This window comes from Molossus molossus, unplaced genomic scaffold (genome assembly GCF_014108415.1).
Source record: "Molossus molossus isolate mMolMol1 unplaced genomic scaffold, mMolMol1.p scaffold_m16_p_1, whole genome shotgun sequence".
Classification (NCBI taxonomy): domain Eukaryota; kingdom Metazoa; phylum Chordata; class Mammalia; order Chiroptera; family Molossidae; genus Molossus; species Molossus molossus.
The window spans coordinates 144010661-144032327 of record NW_023425344.1 but is presented as its reverse complement, the minus strand read 5'-3'; the positions used below and the strand labels follow the sequence as shown (position 1 = coordinate 144032327).

The 21667-nt window shown below is 36.0% G+C and overlaps 1 protein-coding gene across 8 annotated transcripts in view; it reads right to left on the bottom strand.

The window, feature by feature from the left end:
* Nucleotides 1-21667, bottom strand: part of UPF2 (UPF2 regulator of nonsense mediated mRNA decay) — a 121869-nt gene that overhangs the window by 64646 nt on the left and 35556 nt on the right. For 6 of the 8 annotated variants that reach the window (XM_036254577.1, XM_036254561.1, XM_036254592.1 and 3 more), the window contains exons 5-8: nt 15507-15704; nt 12230-12382; nt 10211-10314; nt 6979-7064 (exon numbers count right to left, since the gene is read on the bottom strand). In XM_036254577.1, coding sequence (XP_036110470.1) covers nt 6979-7064; nt 10211-10314; nt 12230-12382; nt 15507-15704 — 541 coding nt within the window. The remainder of the gene's footprint in view (nt 1-6978; nt 7065-10210; nt 10315-12229; nt 12383-15506; nt 15705-21667) is intronic. The other 2 variants (XM_036254583.1, XM_036254568.1) reach the window with 1 other exon arrangement.

The window sequence follows — 21667 nt, the reverse complement described above, 5'->3', positions numbered from 1 at the left end:
AATGGCCACTAAGTGAACCTATAATCATAAAAGTAACTACTCCAATAAATAAACAAAAACCATCCTAAAATAAGAAAACACATATACCCACATGAGTACACTAAGACACTACAAACAGATCACATAAGACTTTAAAACTTAAACTGGAAAGACAAATAATATAACAGAATTCAAACCAATTTTTATCTGTCTCAACAAAAATGTAATCTAACTTTTATGATAAGAAACATTGTCATACAGACTGACAAACCTCAGAAGAGGGGGTATTGGAGGGGAAGAGATAAACCACAGAACTTAAATGCATGTATGCATAACCAATGAACATAGACAACAAAGTTGGAGATGGGGTGGGGGTGGGGGACCAGGAGGATGTCAATGGGGGAAAAAAGGAGAAACATCTGTAACAAAAACAAATTAATAAAAATAATTTTTTAAAAAAGAAACATTTTCATAATGGATCTTAGAGTAAAATTCAATTCAATAATATACACAAGAGACTCAACTAAAATAAAGTAATCCTAAAAGACTGAATATAAAAGGACAAAAATATACCAGAATAAATAAAAATAAAAAGGAAGCAGAAAAACCATAATCTTAATACCAGATAAATTAGTGTTGAAGCCAAAAAAGAATTAAATAAGACAAAGGAGAACACTTTATAATGAAAATAGGTATAATTCACAATGAGATGTTTCATTTTCACATAGCAGTTACCAGAAAAAAACAACACATATCAATCCTATTTGTCTTCAATTCATCTCTTAACCCATAACTCCAGGCAAGTGGACAAAAAACAGTCAAGAAAACACAAGACCTTAGTAAAATAGTTATTTAATAATGTAATCTTGCCTGATCAATCCATTTAACTCTACACCATGAAAACAAAGAATGTAACCTTTCTTTTAAAATGCTCATAGAGCCCTGGCCGGTTTGGCTCAGCGGTTAGAGCATCAGCCTGCGGTCCAGAGAGACCCGGGTTCGGTTCCCGCTAAGGAAACATACATCGGTTGCAGTTTGTCCCTGGTCGGTCGTGCGGGTGGCAGCCACTCGATGTGTCCCTTTCACATCGATGTTTCTCTCTCTCTCTCTCTCCCTCCCACTCTACCTAAACAAAAAACGGAAGAATGTCCTAGGGTGAGGATAAAAAATAAATAAATAAATAAAATGCTCATACAATGTTCCTAAAAATTAACTATAATAGGCCACAAAGAAAATTTCAAAAAAAATCCAAACTATAATAATAATAGTATTCTCTAATCACAGTGCAAAAAATATATAAATTATTAACCAACTCAGAAAACAAAACAAGGCTGGCTAGTGTGGCTCAGTGGCTGAGCATCGACCCATGCACCAAGAGGTCACTAGTTCAATTCCCCGTCAGGTCACATGCCCAGGTTGTGGGCCCAATCCCAGTGGGGGGCATGCAGGAGGCAGCCAATTGATGGTCTCTCTCATCGATGTTTCTATCTCTCTCTACCTCTCCCTTTCTCTCTCTCAAAAATCAATAAAGAAAAAAAATGTTTTTTAAATAAAAAGAAAACAAAACAAAATGTCCCACTATCTGGAAATTTTAAATTTCTCTCAAATATCTCATCAGGTAGTAATAATAATAATAAAGAAACTGAAATTGGAGAATTTCTAGAAAACATAAAAGTAGAAATCACCCATGTCAAAACTAAGAGATACAGCTAAAACCATGCTCAGAGGACAATATATTAAATGCCAAAAAGGAATAAAATGAAAGAAACTAAAAAAGAAGAAATTAACAAAGATAAAGGTCAATAATAATGATTAAGAAAATAGCAAAACAGTAGAATACATACATAAACAATAAATCCAGAAGCTGTTTTTAACTCATATTTGTAATTTAAAAAACAAACTGAAATACCAAGCAATATAGAGGCAGACTTATATATAGAAAGCAAGTGTGTGTGTGTGTGTGTGGGGGGGTACTTCTTGGGGGCAGAATTGAAGAAAAAATTTTTAAAAAGGTAACTCATGGCCATGGAAAACTGTGGTGATTTCGGGGGACAGGGCGGTGGGTGGAGGTGTTCAAGGGCATAGAAAAGACAAATGGTGATGGAAAAAATAAAATTTTAAAAATAAAACAAAATTTAAAAATAATAATAGAATTCTGGATAACTCCTGAATAAATTGTCATATTTTTTCTCAAAAACAAACAAAAATACTAAAATGAATAAACCACTAGCTAACATAATCAAGATGAGAAAAAAGAAAGGGGAAGTACAAATATAGCATTGTTTATAATAGCAAAGACTGGAATGTCCAAAATAGTTAAATATAGTACATTCATTTTAAAATATGCATACTTAAAAGAACAAGGAAAATTATGTATTGATATGAAAAGATCACCAAGATATACTGTTAAGTGAGAACAGTCACATTCAGATAATAGGTACAAAATGTTGCCCTTGTGTAAAAATCAGAAAATATAAGAATCTATAATTTCATTTTCTTATCCTAGATGCAAAAGAAACTTTGGAAGGATATACAAAAATCAAGACAGTGGTTTCCTATCAGTAGATGGGGAGACAAGGACAAAAAGGATACTTTTCAGCATGTAATGATTTATACTTCTGGTTTTGAGCCCTGTGAATATATTCCTTATTTTTCAAAATAAAATGTTAAATTTGCATATGACGAACATTAACTCATCAAATATTTTCAAGCACTTAACTGTGTACCAAACACTACACTTGGTATTAGAGATATACAAAATGAAAAGGTCTAGTCTTCTCTCTTTTTATTTTTTTTGGTAGGTGCCCCAGCGGAAACTGAACCCAGGACTCTCTGGTCCACAGGCCAACGCTTCAACCACTGAACCAAACCGGCCAGGGCTAGTCTTTTCTTTTAAAGAGCTTATAGTCTTTACATCTTGGTAGGGAAATAGGTGGCAAATCAACAGTGCGATACAATGTGACGAATTCTTCATATGAAAACATGTTAAAAGTGCTATAAAAGAGCACCTTGTCCGGCTAGTGTGGCTCAGTGGATTGAGCATCCTCCCATGGGGTCCCGGTTCGATTCCTGGTCAGTGCACATGCCCGGGTTACAGGTTCAATCCCCAGTACAGGGTGTGCAGGAGATAGCCAATCAATGTTTCTCTCTCATATTGATGTTTCTATCTCTCTCTCCTTTCCTTTCTCTCTAAAAAAAATCAATAAAAACATATATTTTTTTAAACAGAGCACCTATGCCCTGGCCGGTTTGGCTCAGCGGTTGGAGCGTCGGCCTGCGGTCCTGAGAGACCCGGGTTTGGTTCCGGCTAAGGGCGTGTACCTCGGTTGCAGTTTGTCCCCGGCCCTGGTCGGTTGTGTGGGTGGCAGCCACTCGATGTGTTCCTTTCACATCGATGTTTCTCTCTCTCTCTGTTCCTCTCTCCCTCCCACTCTACCTGAACAAAAAATGGAAAAATGTCCTCGGGTGAGGATAAAAAAAAAAAAAAGAAAGAAAGAAATAAACAGAGCACCTATATCTACATAAAAAAAATAAGGACGATTATTGAGCAAAGATAGCTCTGATACTAAGACTTAAAGGCCAAGCCAGAGATTTTCAGGGGAATAATAAAGGATATCCCACAGATGGAATAAAAAACCTGAGGCGTGGAAGTAGAGAGAGCGTCAAGTATAGTAAAGAAATCATTACAGATCAGGATTTTCCAAGAGCAAGAGTGGCTAGAATTAAGACAGAAGAAGTTGAAATGGGGCATTAAATACCATATTATGTGATTTTAACCCTTCTACCTGTCAGTCATTGTGCTAAGTGCTGGAGCTAAAGAATTAAACAGGGCCTCTTTCCTGCAGCTTGTTCTAGACGTCAATGTCCAGGGAAACCAAGAAAGAGGGTTTTAGTAGTTTGATGCTGTGTCTCTGGTTCTTTGCACATACTGTTGCCTCCATCAGAAATGCTCTTTCAACATTCCCTTCCCTCACTTATCTGTAGTCTACCTAAATCCTTTCAAAGAACTCAGATTAAATGCCCCTTGTTCCAGGCAGCCTTCTCTCACCCAAGAATAAATCAATCAGTTCCACCTGCTATATATTTGAAAGCATGCTGTGATTCTTCTTGATAATTGCACCTAGACTTCTTTGGCTTCCTATCCAAACTATAATCTGTGTAAATACAAGAGCCAAACATGTCTTGTTCACCACTGTTATCTCCAACACTAACCATACAGCAAACCCTTAATGCAGTGATTTTTCAACCTTTTTCTTCTCATGACACACACAAACTAATTATTAAAATTCTGTGGCACACCAAAAAATATATTTTTTGCCAATCAGACAAAAAAGTTTGGTATAATTTTGATTCATTCACACCAATGGCTATTGTGTTGGCTATTGTCATTTTTCTATTTGACAACCTAAGGAAAAAGAGCTCAGTGTCCCTGACTAAATAGTCAAGTATTGCATGTTTTAAAAAATTCTTGCAGCACGATTGAAAATCACTATCATAATGAATTAGTCAATGAATAAAAAATTTTAGAACATAATTTTAACTTTCCTGATCACTTAGGCTAACCTAGATATTTAAATTAGCTCTGGCTAGGTGGCTCAGTTGGTTAGAGCATCTTCCTGTACACCAAAAAGGTTTCAGGTTCGATTACCAGTTCGGTGCAAATAGGAGACAACCAATCGATGTTTCTTTCTCCCCCTTACTCTTTCTCTCTAAAATCAATTTTTAAAAATTGGGTGAGGATTTAAAAAAACAAAAAACCTAAATTATAATATTTATACATTTCAGGTACATAAGATTGTGAGGATTAAAAAAAAAAAAAAAAACTGCCCTGGCCAGTTTGATTCAAAGGTAGAGCATCTGATAGCAGACCAATGAGTCACGAGTTCAACTTTGACCAAGGGCACGACTTTGGCCAAGGGCACGTACCTAGGTTGAGGTTTGTCCCCAGCCCTGGTTGCGGTCGTGCAGGAGGCAGCCAATCAATGTGTCCCTCACACGTCAATGTTTTTCTCTCTCTCTCTCTCTCTCCCCCTTTCTCTCCCTCTCTCTCTCTCCCACTCTATCTGAAGATAAATAGAAAAATATCCTCTAGTGAGGATTAAAAAATAAATTTAAAAAAAAAACACCTAAATTATAATATTTATACATTTCAGATAAGTAAGACTATGTGGTCTCTTCCTCGTGGCTCTAGAATGTTATACATTCATTTTAAGTACCTGTATCTTTATTTGTTTTTCTCTCCCCTCAAACTATATATTGTTACTTCCTAGTACTTTCAAGTCTATGACTCTAGCAGATAATAGCTACTTCTAATTTGCAGACATCTGCTAAGCTAAAAGCAGATAAATTCAGTTATAAAGTATGTAATTGGCATAAAGCCAAATAACAGTACATGATTTTTGAGAACTATTTTTTTGTAGAGGGGAGCAGGCAATGGTGGAGTGGAATAAAATGGAAATATAGAGAAACAAGATGCTCTTTTATAAGTAAACTACTTAAATATATCATTGCATGATTTCTTTTGTTAACAAAGCATTTCACTTTTGTGAACTTTGTTTAATTATCTATTATATAATTCCAGATGATTGTTATGCATACTTCTTGATTCAAATAAACAGCTGAAAAAAATATGAAAGTAAACAGTCCATTTTATAAGATGAAGAAAAGCATTACTTGAAAAAAATTGTCCAACATGAGAAAAATATTTGAGTTCTCATCGATTCAAAGTGCACACTTTTTCATTTACAAACACAGGGTGGGGCAAAAGTAGGTTTATAGTTGTTCATATGAAAAATAACACAATAATTAATAAATAATTATACAAGAATAAACTCGATGATTTGTGTATTCACAACTGTAAACCTACTTTTGCCCCTGCATATGGAAGTGAAATGTTTCATAATCAAAGCCTCAAAATTGGCAATATTTTTTCTTTTAGTTGCACATAAAATAATGGTACACCTCATAACTAACAGCATTTTGCATTTGATGAAATGCAATATATAATTTTATGTATTAATAATATTCATAATTTTTACTTTCTTAACTAGTTATCTTAATTATTTACTCATGATATTAGCATATTCCACCTCCCTTGCCCCACTAAAATGAAAAACCAAATGCTCATATTAATGATGAGGAGGAGATAGAAACCAAAATAAAAGGGAAAAAAAAAAAGGGGAAGTAGTAATTTTGTTTCACTGAAAAATCTTACCATTAAGAGATCACGGGCCCCATCAATGAATGAACCAAATTAAAATCTTGTTGAAGAAACTTTAATAAAATCCCTTAGAATTCTTATCTTTTGGGGAAGGTATCTATCTTAGCTATGTTGTATGTAATCATCATAATTGTTAACAAAATTTTTAAATTATTTATTGTTGAATGAACAGAAAGGAATCTTCTCCAGGTTCCTAAGGTGAATAATCTATGAATGGTCCTGAAATTTGCAGATGAAGTAGGGCATTTAATTTAGTGTAATTTAGAGCATTAGAATTTTCTAAAAGCATTATGCACACAATTGAATATGCTACTTAAATTTCTAACAACACATAATGTGACTTCCAATTCTAAACTATCATAATTACAACTTGAAAACTTTAATTTAAACAAAACTGCAAGAACTGAACTTACTCAGCCTGATCTTTATATAAAATAAAACTCTCCAAAAAACGTATATAGCATTTATTATTTTTTCTCCTCAGAAGCAAAAATGTAAACCAATTGCTTCTAGCAATGATTATCATTATTCTTAAGTGACATTTTCTCTTAACATAACAGAAAAGCATGAGAGGAAATATTTCCAATTTAGAGCTAATGAAAACAAGAACAAAAACCCATAAGAAACAAGTTCTAGAAAATATGCTAATAATAATGTCTGTTAAAAGGGAATATTTTTAAAGAATTAAATAAAAACTTTGATCTTATAATCATCACTGCAAAGTAAAAATTAACAAATTACTCTTTAAAATCAAACAAACAAACAAACAAAAAACCTACCTTTGTCTTGGAACTATAAAGAGTGCCCGTACCAACTTTTTCCTATTTGCTTTTGTGTTCATGTTCATGCAAAAATCCATTGCTGCCTATAGGAGAAAAAGCAAACATTTTTCTTTAAAAAAATATGTACTTAGCTACTGAAAGTAGAAATCCTGGATGCTACAATGATTTCCACGTGTTCCTAAACATTTCAACTGATTTTAAAACACTAATATTGAAAGCATATCCCAAACTAAAAGATCACTGAATTTAAACTCTTCTATCCTTATGTACCTCAAAATATATGTCTCATAAACTTTGAAACTGCAACCTAGTGTTAGAAACGTTCAGAACTTGAGTGGGTAGACAGAAGATCATGCAATGTTTGGCAAATAATTATATTAAATGTATACTCAGTGCTTTAACCTCATTAAAATGAAATAAATCAATGATAATATCAGAAAAGTTTTCTGATAGAATTATAAAGTAGCAAGAACAATTACCAGGAGACAAAAAAATTAGTAAGGCTAAACCATATATTAAAAAAGGAATAGCCCTGGCCGGTTTGGCTCAGCGGTTAGAGCGTCGGCCTGCGGTCCAGAGAGACCCAGGTTCGGTTCCCGCTAAGGGCACATACTTCAGTTGCAGTTTGTCCCTGGCCCTGGTCGGTTGTGTGGGTGGCAGCCACTCGATGTGTCCCTTCACGTCGATGTTTCTCTCTCTCTCTCTCCCTTCCTTCCTCTCTCCCTCCCACTCTATCTGTACAAAAAATGGAAAAATATCCTCGGGTGAGGATTAAAAAAAAAAAGGAATAAAGTAGGTAAGGCAGATAGGCATAGATTATTCCTAGGAACATGTAAGAGTAAGTGCCTCAACAATGACTGAAAGATTTAGTATCAGCAACTAGATTTGGAAACTTAATTAAATCACATCACAGGACCATAATAAATATCCACTATTGTTATTTAGTATAGCATTCCACCATTTTATATTTTAATAACAAAAATATTTTTTCAAGCCCTGGCCGGTTTTGCTCAGCAGTTACAGCAACAGTCCGTGGACCAAAGAGTCACCAGTTCAATTCCCAGTCAAGCACATACCTTGGTTGCAGGTTAAATCTTCAGCCCCAGTTGGGGCACATACAGGAGGCAACTGATATGACATCAATGTTTCTCTCTCTCCCCCCTGCTTTCCTCCCACTCTATCTAAAAATCAATGGAAAAATATTCTCGAGTGAAGATTTTTAAAAATATGTATTTGTTTGCTATTTCATCAACATATCTAACATCTAATGTAAGTGTAAAAGAAAGGCCACGGACAGCCCTGGCCGGTCTGGCTCAGCGGTTAGAGCATCGGCCCACGGGCTAGAGAGTGCCGGGTTCAGTTCCCATTAATGGCATGTACCTCGGTTGTGGGTTGTCCCGCCCCTGGTTTGGGTCGTGTGGGTGGTGGCAACCACTCGATGTGTCTCTCTCACACTGATGTTTCTCTCTCTCTCTTCCTTCCTCTCTCCCTCCTGCTCTATCTGAAGACAAATGCAAAAAAAAAGAGAGAGAAAGGCGAGGAGAGGTGTATGTTCTGGAAAACAATAACATCAGTAACTGGTATTTTAAAAATGTAGGCATGTATATATATATATATTTTTTAATCCTCACTGGAGGACATTTTTCCATTCTTTGTTCAGATAGAGCGGGAGGGAGAGAGGGAGGGAGAGAGAGAAACATCGACATCAATGTCTTTCTCTCTTTCCAAAAGCAATAAAAAAATTTTTTTTAATAAAAATTTAGTGACAAAAGAGTGGTACTCTTTTAGAAGATAGCTGGAGTCTCATATCTATTATGCATGCAACCTGTTGTGTTGTTTTAGATAAATTATATGAAGAAAATCCAACTTTATACATATATATAACTGAGAAAAAGAGGTGAATTTTAATATCCTTTTCAGGATTTATAAATATTTTTTGATACTATACCAAAACTTAACAAGTGGTAGTTTCTTAAGGGTTAAGAGAAATGTGAAATCTGAAACCTCATCAACTTTTCATGCTGTTGTACTCTGAGTGGATCTTTTAACACCCAAACAAGATTTTATCATTGTGTACTGGTCACGCAGAACAATGGATCACTGAGCTATGCAGATCTTCCAAACACATACATAAACATTTTTAAATTAAATTTATTATACCACCAATCCATCAGAAACATCTCATGAATAAAGTCTCCCCAGAAAAGAACTAGAAGGCTGTCAAGCTTATTTATGGTGGTGGAAATGAGTTTTCCAAAATTCTAATTTTTGTTAAAAACTCAAATTTGTTCATTGGCAATAAATACTTATAGTTATTTTCCTTAAAGTGCAAGGTTCACCTTGTTCATGATAAAAAAAATGTTGGCTAAACACCCAAGTTTGAAAAAATAATCAGTTTGTCCGTCAGTTCTTCCAAGTAAAAATGGTATTCTCAAAAAATACTAGTTCAGCCTTGGCAAGTTTGGCTCAGCAGTTAGAGCATTGGCCCGTGGACCAGAGTCCTGGGTTCGGTTCCCACTACGGGCACGTACCAAAAAATAAAGTTTACTTAAAAAAAACAAAACTAGTTCAGCCTGCAACTCAAACACAAGTCATTTTATTCCAGACAGCTTTGAGACAGAAGTGCTTTACATGTCCTACTATTTTGTCAGATTACAAGGACAGGTATTCAAAGGCTGAAATGAAATAAAAGCTCTAATATGTATAGATTCACCAAGGAGATTCTTAAGTGAAAGCGGCATTTTTAAAAATTTCAAATGCACAGCAGCGAATACAACAAGGTCTACTAGCACAGTTTGATACCACCACGTCAGCAGCTTTACCCATCATCACTTTTGTAAATTTAAACAACAGGGAAAAGAGGGAAAAAAAATACCTTAATATTAATATGAAGAGTTTTGACCTTAGAGACCCCTTTAAAGTGCCTCAGAAGATAGCAGTAATCTACAGAGCATATTTTTAAAATTTTATGATTTACTTTCTAAACTATGAGGTCCCTATGGGAAGAGGTGTCAAGCAAACAGGAATTTGGAGACAATTCCACTTCCAAACTGAACATCTACAGATTGGCTCCAATTTTATGTGTTTATTTTGGATACCAATATAAGATCCCATTTGAAAAAATGGTTCATTCTATGGCTAAAACAGTCCAAAAACCACAGTCACTACTAATTAGAGCTATCCTACAAGGTGTATGTGCTTCAGTAAAGTTATACTGAGACAATCATACCTTGTCTATCAGATCTCGATTGACACAGTTGGGCAATTGCTGGAGGAAAGCATCTACTATGAGTTTCAGATGAGATCCAGTGCTGGTTTCTTCATCCTCTTGTTCTAGGTTATAAACAATATAGAGACAATATAAGAATTAAAAATGCAATTATTAGTTATTTGGGAAATAGATAATCTAAAGCATTTTTCTTACCAATGAAAAAATGAAGCATTTTTTGAGATACTGCCCTAGCAGACTTTCAGATATCAACAATAAAGCAGCAAACTTCTGCATTAGATACAAAATCTTAATCATAAATTGCATGTAGTTTTACAGCGAATCTGTTACTTTTATCTACCAAGCATCCCTTCCCGCAAGTCTTCAATTAACAGCACTCTCATTACTGCCTTTTGAAGGAAATCCATGGGATTCTGATGGGGAAAGGGTGCTGTCAGATCATAGCACACCACCATTCCCCTGGGTCACAAATAAGAAGGACAGAGGACCAGCTAAGTCCTTCCATGACACTGTCTATATATACAGACAGTAGAGAGAATATCTCTTTCCTCTGATGTCACTAGCTGGTATGACTTGAGTATGGGGCAGCCACCAGCCATGCCCGCCCTCCCTTCATGACAGGAGAAGGAAAATCAGCAGTAGGAAACAATGAAGCCAATAGAGAGAAAAGTAATACTGACAAAAGATATCCTTCTAAATAAATAATCTTAACTAATAAAATTAACAATACTTTTTATTAAATACAAAACATTATTCAATCATAAAGACAGATAAAATTATCACAGATGAACTGATCTACTATGTCTTTTAGCTCTCAATCATTTTATTTATTTCTGCTCTCAATCATTTTCTTCCTTTCTTTTATTTTTTTGGTGCCCTGACCAGGAATCAAACCAGAAACCTTTTTTTCTTTTTAATATTTAATTAATTTATTTTTGTTACAGATGTTTCTCCTTTTCCCCCCACTGATTCCCCCTTCTCTACCCCTCCCCGCCCTGTCCCCAGCTTTGTTGTCCATGTCTATTGTTCATGCACACATGCATATAAGTTCTGTGGTTTATCTCTCCCGCACCACTCCCTCTTCTGGGATTGTCAGTCTGTGCCCCATTTCCACGTCTCTGGGACTACCCCATTTCTCAGACTGTTATGTTCATTATATTCCACAAATAAGTGAGATCATGATACTTGTCTTTCTGTTTGGCTTGTTTTGCTTAGGATAATACTTTCCAGGTCCCTCCATGTCATCTCAAAGGATAGGAGATCTTTCTTTCTTACAGCTACATAGTACTCCATTGTGTATATGTACCACAGCTTTTTTATCCATTCGTCTACTGATGGACATTTGGGCTGTTTCCATATCTTAGCTATTGTAAATAGTGCTGCTATAAACATGGGGGTACATATATTCTTCCTGATTGGTGTTTCAGGCTTCTTAGGGTATACCTTTCAGTGAATAGAACAATGTCCAACCAACTGAGCCATACCGGCCAGGACTCTCTCTCAACCATTGTAGAATAACTCTCAAATACATTTATATTAAGATTGTAAAGATTATATTATAGAATTAAAATAAATTCAGAATAATACTAGGAAGTAGAAAAGTATAAGAAATATCTATTAAGATATTTAGAATTTAGATGATCACTAAAGCTTACAGTCACATAATATGGGACATGCAATGTTTCTGTTTGACAAACTGCAGAAGAGAGGGGTGGGGGAAGAAATGAGATAAACCAAAGAGCTTATATGCATTTATGCGTAACCAATGAACACTGACAACAATGCTTGTGGGGGAGGGGTAGGAAGGAGGGTGTGTGGGGGGGAGGGAGAAACATCTGTAACAAAAATTAATTAATTTTAAAAATAAATTAAAAATAAAATAAATAAATAAAATTCCCCCCAAAATGATGGCTTGGAAACAAAAGGAAAACAGGAATGAGTAAAGATCCATACTCTTAGGCTAGAGCTTTTGGTAGAAAAACTAATAAAAAGTGTTAAACTTTGGAAAATAATGCTTACCTTGCTCATCAAGAAGTTTCTTTGTAAGATCTTCAGCCTCATCTGCACCCTCTAACTCCAATGTGTCATCATTAATTTCTAGATTCTCCAACTCAAGTTCCAAATCATCAGGATTTGATACCTCCTTATTATCCTTAAGTTCCTTGGCCTCTGCTTAAAGACAAAGAATCAGTGTCCCTGAATTGAAAGTCACATTAAAATCCTGCTTCAAGAAAAGATGAGAATTCACAAAATTTGCATCATTTGTCTTAGAGTCTACATATATATATACCTGGTAACATTTGAGTATAAATTTAATATATTCCAGTTTTATGAAATACATTATGCTCACTGAGAAGAAAGTCCTTCTTTCATTTTAACTTCTTTTATTCTGTATGCCATCTGTTCACTGAAGGAATGAATAAATGGATGGATGATGGATGGATGGATGGATGGATGATGGAAGGAGACAAACATGGTATGAGGATTTGTGGCAAAGATGAAGGGTAAATAAAGTTGATTAGATAAAGTGGACTCAGATTAAGAACGGCCTCAAACTCCAAGATGAGTATAGACTTTCTCTTTTATGCAGTATGACCTCTGTTGGGTCAAGAGGATAGTATTTAAATGTGATGTGGCATGAAAATTAACAATATACAAAATAAATATGAAAAGACAGAAAATAATAGAATATATAGAGACTGATTAGGAAAACATCCTTATAATTTAGATGTCAGGGGTTAGAATAAAAAAAATTGCAACAAAAGAAAATGGCCAGTAATTGTTAAAAGACTAAATAGATAAAAAAGAAAAAGGAACAGAACTTAATTCAACAAGATTGGCATAATGTTGATAATTAGTGCTGGGTAATAGGTAATTGCCAGTTTATTATACTAGCCTAACTTTATGTTTGAAAATTTCCATAAGTAAAAAATAAAAAATCTTGAGTTCAAGAATGTATGCTTAAAAGAATGAAGTACCACTATAAATAAAATTGTTACATTTCTCAGCCTCATCTTCTCTTACAGTCTTCCAATCATATAATTTCTGCACTGAAAGCAGAAATGCTTTACTGATACTTAATATCATACCGTATTTGATAAAAATCAAAACTCTAGTATAGCTTGGTTTTGTGCTTTTAAAGAGAAACAGACTAACATTTTCTCATTCATGCTTCCTTTCAGTCAACTAAAATTTAAATTCCTACTACATGCTAAGTAGTGTTCTCAGCACCAAGAATACAACTTTGTCCCAGACAAAACCCTGCCCATATGGTGAATATACTCATTCTCCAGTATTCCCTGATATCTGATTATCAAAATCCAACATTTACTGATTAGCTACTATGTATTCAGAACTATGCTGTTGAACATTCAGAAAAAGCTTAAAATGTTATCCTCCTTCTCAAGAAATGTACAGTCTATCTGAGGAAATTAAACTAATATATACTTGGAGTCAAATGAGGTATAGTGAGGAGAGGACTGTAAGCAGAAAATAGAAATGCATAAAGGCCACAAGGCAAGAAGACTGGCTGTTGCAGAGTCTGAAAAGGAGAAAAAAGTAAGGGTAATGCGGTAACAGATATAATCAGACAGGAAGACTTTAACCAAACTATGCAGGTTCCTCGAGATGATGTTAACAAGTTTACATTATATTCTAAATAAACATAAAGTCATTAAAAGATATTAGGTAGAAGAGTAATATTCATCTTTTAGAATGCACAGAGGGAGCAAGAACAAACACAGGGAAGCCAGGTAAGAGGTTATCATATAGTAGCCCCAGTAAAGAGATGATGATAGCTTAGACTAGAATAGTGGCAGTAAAGATAAAGCACAACTGAGCTACATTTAAGAGGTTAGATTAACTAGAAATGATTACTAAACTGACTATCCCCTCTTCTTCCACTGGACCCTAAGAAACACTGACATTTAAAAGAATTATGAGCCCAGCAGGTGTGGCTCAGTGGTTGAGCATTGACCCATGCACCAAGAGGGGTCGCTGGTTCAATTCCCAGTCAGGGCACATGCCCAGGTTGTGGGCCTGATCCCCAGTAGGGAGCATGCAGGAGGCGACAAATAGATGTTCTCTCTCATCGTGTTTCTATCTCTCTCTCTCCTTCTCCCTTCTTCTCTCTCTAAAAATCAATGAAGAAAAAAAATAAAACACATATGAAAGTGGAAACTCAAGATAAGTAGAAAGAAAAATCAGAAGAGTTTAGTACCACAGAAGCCATGGGGAAGAAATGCTCCGAAAAGAAAGCAATAGCCCTGGCTGGTTTTGCTCAAAGGTTAGAGCATCAGCCCACAGACCAGTGACTAGGGTTCGGTTCCCGCTAACGGCAGGTACCTCAGTTGCAGTTCATCCCGGCCCCTGTTGGGTGGCAACCAGTCAATGTATCTCTCTCATATCGATGTTTCTCTCTCTCTCCCTCCAGCTCTATCTGAAGATAAATGCAAAAATGTCCTCAGGTGAGGATAAACAAACAAACAAAAAAGGAAGCAGTAAACTGTTGAATGACTTGAGAGATCAAATGAGACAAAGACTGGAAACTGCCCTAGAGATACAGCAATATAAAGGTAATTGGTAACTTGGACAAAAACAGTTTCTGGGTAGAGGTGGCACTGAAGCCAGATTGGAATGGACTGATGAACAAGGAAGTAAGAAAGTGAAGAATCCATGTAAAGCCAATTCTTTCAAGAAGAATCAAATAAAGAGATAGGAAAGTAGCTAGAAGAAAACGGGAAGCCCAGGGGGTTTCGAAGTATTTACAATTTGTCTGTTTTGATCTGTTATGTTTTGTTTTTAAAAGATGAGAAAATGGCCCTGGACAGTTTTGCTCAGCGGTTAGAGTTTTGGTCCACAGTCCAGAGAGATCCGAGTTCAGTTCCCACTAAGGGTATGTACCTCGGTTGCAGTTTGTCCCCGGCCCTGGGTCGTGTGGGTGGCAACCACTTGATGTGTCTCTCTCACGTCGATGTTTCTCTCTCTGTCTTTCTCCCTCTCTCCCTTCGGCTCTGTCTGAAGATAAATGCTTAATTTTAATGTTCAATGTACCTTCAACTTTCAGAGACAGAAAGAAACATTGATGTGAGAGAGACACATCAACTGGTTGCCTCCCACACGACCCTGACCAGGGCCGGGGACTGAACCGCAACCAAGGTAGGTGCCCTTGACCAGAATCAAACCCGCGACTCATTGGTCCATGGGCTAATGCTCTAACCACTGACCCAAACCAGCCAGGGTTAAAAAGTATTTTTTTTATAACACTTACTATAAAAATTTGTCCTCTAGAACTTACCTTTAGAATCATCTTTGTTGGACTCTTTATTCTGACAGCTTTTTTCATTATCTTTAAATAAGATGGCTGGAACAAAAGCTTTCAAATCGATGAGGTTCTCATAAAAATTCCGAGCATCTTCATCTTCCCATATACCACCTTCCAAGTCATATTCTCCAGGTTTACCAGGTGTAAATATATCAATTCCAGGTCCGTGTTCTACAACAAAATAAATCACAGAGAATTAAAACTATGTCCGGTTAAGCATGCTAAACATCACATTTTACATGTTCAATTTCATAATTAATGAATCTTGAGTATTCAACTAACAGAAGCTTCTTCAATCAACAAGCACTAGACTGTTCACATAACCATCTTTAACATCAAATCACAAATTGTTTTGAGTAAAGCTCTAACCCAGGACAGAATAGAGGACAACATAGGATAAAGATGCTTTTCTCTTCAATATTTTAAGCAATTAATATGAGAATAAGTAACCACTTGATATATTAAGCCTACCTTCATGAAACTTAAAACCAAAATAAAAATATACATAAGCCTAGCCACTTCAAAAACATCCAGCTTCAAGTCCTCCTTCTCCCATTAAGCCTTTTTTTTTATGACTCCCAGCCCTCTTATATCACAATTATCTTCCCAAGTAGACCATATATCTTTAATTTTTTTTTTCTAAATCCTCACCCAAGGATATTTTTCCATTTATCTTCAGATAGAGTGGGAGGCAGGGAGGGAGGGAGAGAGAGAGAGAGAAAGAGAGAAACATCAATGTGACAGAGACACATCGACTGGGTTGCCTCCCAAATGACCATGACCAGGGCTTGGGACCCAACCACAACCAAGGTACATGCCCTTGACTGGAAATGAACCCACGAATCTTTGGTCGGCAGGCCAACGCTATAACGGCTAAGCCAAATCAGACAGGGCCATATACCCTTAATTAAAAAGCATCCATCCATATGCACCCTGTTGTTCACTGTAGTGTAATTTACAATAGCTAAGATATAGAAGCAATCTAAGTGCCCATTAATAGATAAGTAAATAAAAATGTTGTAGTACATATATACAATGGAACATTACTTGGCCATAAAAAAGAATGAAATCTTACCATTTGCAACAACATGAATGGACCTATAGGGTATTATGCTAAGTGAAATAAGTCAGTCAAAAAAAGACAAATACCATGTGATCACACTTATATGTGGAAAATAAACAAACAAATAAAACTGAAACAGACTCACAGACACAGAGAATAGATGGTGGTTGCAAAGAGAAGGGGGTTTGGGGGAGTGGGTAAAAGGGGTAAAGGGATTAAGAAGTATAAATTGGTAGTAACAAAATAGTAATAGAGATATAAAGTACAGCATAGGGAATGTAGTCAATAACACTGTGATAACTATATATGGCATCAGGCAGGTACTGGAAATATCTGGCAGAACACTGAATAAAGTGTATGGTTGTCTAACCACTATAGTGTACACCTGAAAGTAATACAAAATAATACTGAATGTAAATTGTAATTGAAAAATAAAATTAAAAAAAAAAAAAAAGCATTCCTACTTTTAAAATAATCTTTGGTATAAGGCAGATTGCCATAATTGGTCAAATGATAAATAACTAGAAAAGGAAAGAAAAGATAAAGAAATACATAAAGATATTTCAACAGAGAGTGGAAAACCATATATAAATTCATACATACACACAAGTCTACCTTCATATACAACTATATATTCTTAAACTCAGAACATTAAAAGTAATTAACTTCCTATTTCATAATCATGAGCCCATTCAGAAATTTATCTATAGTCACTGTGCTTCTCCCCAAACAAGAATTGTAAATAGGAGAATGATTACGCAGATTAAAAATAACCCTAAGAAAAATTAGATTCATTAAAAGTTATTAAGAATAAACAAGAGCAGCAAAAACAAAACAAACAAACAAACAAACAAAAAACGCTGGCTTCCTAACCCATTAATTATATGCCTTAGAACACAGATATTTAATCACAGGACACTAAACACATATACTCTAAGAGAAAAGACTGATAAATCTATAATTTCTGTTTAATGAAAAAACAAACAAAAGCAAAGGACAAACTAGAAGACAATACTGGCAATATATATACAGAGGCATTAATATCCATAATACAAAAAGAGCTTCAACAAATAAAGACCAAAACCCCAACAGAAAAATAAATAAAGGCTCTAAATAGATGAGTAAGAGAGCATATGAAAAAATCAACCTCAGTAATAATCGGGATAATATTAAAACAAACTTTTATCACTTTGACCCATAAAATTATGTTTAAAAAATTGATATCAACAATTGTTGACAAGACAGTAGGGAAGTAAGCACTCTCATATCTTAACTAGAGTACAAAATGATATAGCATTGGAGGAGAGTAACAGGTCACTGTTTTTTTGTTTGTTTTAAACTTTTTTTTTCTTTATTGATATTAGAGAAAGACAGAGTGGAAGAAAGAGGGAGAGAGAGATAGAAATATCAATGAGAGAGAATATCGACTGGCCGCCTCCTGCATTCTCCCCACTGGGGATCAGGCCCACAACCTGGGCATGTGCCCTGACTTGGAATCGAACCGGCGACCTCTTGGTGCATAGGTCGATGCTCAACCACTGAGCCACACCGGCTGGGCCAGGTCACTGTTTATTAATATTTAAAATAAGCGAAATTTGCCTAGAAAACCAGGCAAACAATATAACACAATGGTTGTCAAACACTTAGACATCAGGTAGCACAGGAGAGTGATTCCTGAGAGAGAAGAAACTATAATTAACTGTCCTAGCTTAGTGCCTTGGTAAGATATTCTTAGCCATGGTCAGGAAAGGGAGAAGCCAGGCAGACCCCAGCAGTCTCCATGAGCTAAGGAAGAAAGAGCTGAGAGTCTGGCAAGACTCTATACAGGTGACTAAATTTTGCAAGACAGAGTACCACAGAAAAAGGAACACTAAGATCTGCAGAAGGTCCTTTGAATGTTCAGCTGAATACTGAACAGCCCCTATGTGTGAGAGAACAAGGTGAAAATGGAAAAATAATAACTCATGAACCTTCAAATTCATGGGAAATCAGCACAGAAGTATAGTGACTTAGTAATAGGGACAATTAGTCCTAGAATAAAAGCTGCTCTGATTCCACCTAACAAAGCAAGCCTGGACAGAATAAAATTGTTTCCAAGTAATTTATGCCCAGAATAAAGCTCAATGATATTTCTAAGAATAAAATATCCAGCATGCATCCAATAAAACATCAGGAATACAAAGTAAAAGCAAAATCATCAGAGATGTATAGGAGATCAATCTGTCAATCAATTAAAAGCAATGTAGAAATGATATAAATTATAAAATTAGTACACAAGAACATTAAAACAGTTATTCTAACTATATTCCATATCCTTAACAAGCTAGAAGATAGACTGAGCATGTTCAAGACCATGGGAAATATAACCAGCTTCTACAGATAAAAATATCTCTACATGAAATTAACAGTATATTAGACACCATAAAAAGAAAAATCAGTACATGTGAAGACACAGCCATAGAAACTATCGAGGAAAAAACCACTTAAGAATAAAAAGGACAAACCATGTAACATAATTGTTACTGAATCTCCGTAAGAGAGGGAAGAGGAAGAGAAAACATATTTGAAGAAATAAGAGTTAAATTTTCTAAATTTGATAAAACTTATAAACCCATAGATTTGAGAAGTTCAATGAATGCCAAGCACACAAAAAACATAAACACAACTACACCAAGCCACATATAATTTACTTAAAAATCAGTAATAATGAAAAGTTAAAGCAACAGAAAAAAAATACAATTTATGTCAAGAACAAAGATAAGAATGATAGCAGCATTCTCATTCAAAGCGATGCAAGCTAAAAGACAGTAGAACAACATCTTTAAAATAGTGAAAGTGAAAAAAAAAATTTCTCCCTAAAATTCCACACCTGGTGGAAGTATCTTTTAAAAATGTTGACAAAAGCCCGGCCAGTGTGGCTCAGTGGTTGACTGTCCACCCATGCGCCAAGTGGTTGCCAGTTCAATTCCCGATCAGGGCACATGCACAGGTTGTGGGCAACTCCCAGTAGGGGTCATGCAGGAGACAGTCAATCAATGTTTCTCTCTAATCAATGTTTCCCCATCTCTCTCTTCCCCTCCCTTCCTCTCCCTCTAAAAAAAATCAATAAAAATATATTTTTTTAAATGTTAACAAGCCCTGGCCTATTTGGCTCAGCAGTTAGAGCGTCAGCCCACGGACTCTCGAGAGAGGCCCGGGTTCGGTTCCCAGTAAGATCACGTACCTTGGTTGCAGTTCGTCCGCAGACCTGATTGGGGACGTGTGGGTGGCAATCACTCGATGTTTCTCTCTCTCTCTTCCTCCCTCTTGCCCTCCTGCTCTGTCTCAAGATAGATGCAAAAATGTCCTCGGCTGAGGATAAAAAAATGTTACCAAAGCCCTGGCCGGTTTGGGTCAGCAGTTAGAGAGTCGGCACACAGACCAGAGAGACCCAGATTCAGTTCCCACTAAGGTCACATACCTCAGCTGCAGTTTGTTCGTAGCCCCGATTGGGGTCATGTGGGTGGCAGCCACTCGATGTGTCTCTCTCATATCGATGTTTCTCTCCCTCTTCCTCCCTCTCTCCCTCCCGCTCTATCTGAAGATAAATGCAAAAATGTCCTCAGGTGAGAATACAAAAAAAAAAATCTTGACAAAATTTTGTCAAGATCTATTATCTGTGGAAAATGTCTAAAAATACTTATAAAGTTATTTAGCATTAAAAAAAAAAAAAAAAAAAAAACAGCCCTGGCTGGTTTAGCTAAGCAGTAGAGGATCGGCCTGCGGACCAATAAGTCCTGGGTTTGATTCCAGCCAAGGGCACGTACCTCGGTTGTGGTTCGTCCCTGGCCCTGGTTAGAGCTGTGTGGGAGGCAACCAGTCGATGTGTCCCTCTCATATCAGTGTTTCTCTCTCCCTTTCTCTCCCTCTCTATCTGAAGATAAATAGAAAAATATCCTCGGATGAGGACTATAAAAGAAAAACTAGAAATAGACCAAGTAAACACCAAATGATGCTAAACACCATAAAAAATTGGGGGTTCTAAAATACAATATAATGCCCAGCAGGTGTGGCTCAGTGGTTGAGCATCAAACCATGCACCAAGAGGTCGCCAGTTCCATTCCCAGTCAGGACACATGTCCAGGTTATGGGCCGGATCCCTGGGGGGGGGGGGTCATGCAGGAGGTGGCCAGTTGATGGTCTCACTCATCAATGTTTCTATCTCTCTCTCCCTCTCCCTTCCTCTTTTTCTAAAAAATCAATAAAGAAAATAATAATAATAATAAACTTAAATATAATGTACTGAGAAAATTCTGAGAAACCAGTTAGATTCAACCAAAACACAAATTCTATGGTAGAACTTCTTTTAAAATATTAAAAAGTTCAATGATAAGGAGATACAAAAATTAGTAGAAATTATGTACATGATTATATATAAATATAATAAAATAAATGTATTCATAGTATACAACAGGCGTTTCTTATTGAGGATATAAAATACAAAACACCTTCTTATACTATAAAAGGATACTTTACAAATACCCACAGGGTCCCATACATCTCATATGTGTTTGGTGATTGCAACACCACAGACCCAAGCACATGTGGTTTCGACCCACACAATGCAAAGCAGAGGACAGTGACTAGTAAGCCACTATTGCATTTTCTTCTTTCCTTTTTAAACATCTTTCATTCTACCTTGAAAACAATATAATGAGACCGTCCAAAATGAAATATGAGATAGTGCTGAAAGATAAGACTGCCAAATCGGAAAGTAATCAGTTACTAGGGAAGAACACTGTTGCTAATGACACAACCAGATCAATGTCGAAATGACATCTAACAGCTGATGTGCACAAAGGCAAAAGGAAAATACAATGATGCATAACGTACACAATCAGAACTAGGAACATGAGAAGCATGAACCAAGGTAAACTAGAAATTATAAAGCAAGAAATGGAATGTCTAAACACTGCAATGCCTGCAGTTTTCGAACTAAAATGGACTGGAATGCAATATTGCCAGGTGGGCAACTACAAAGTGTTCTTGAAAATGACAAACTCAGAAGAAATGAGGTGGCTTCAATACTGAG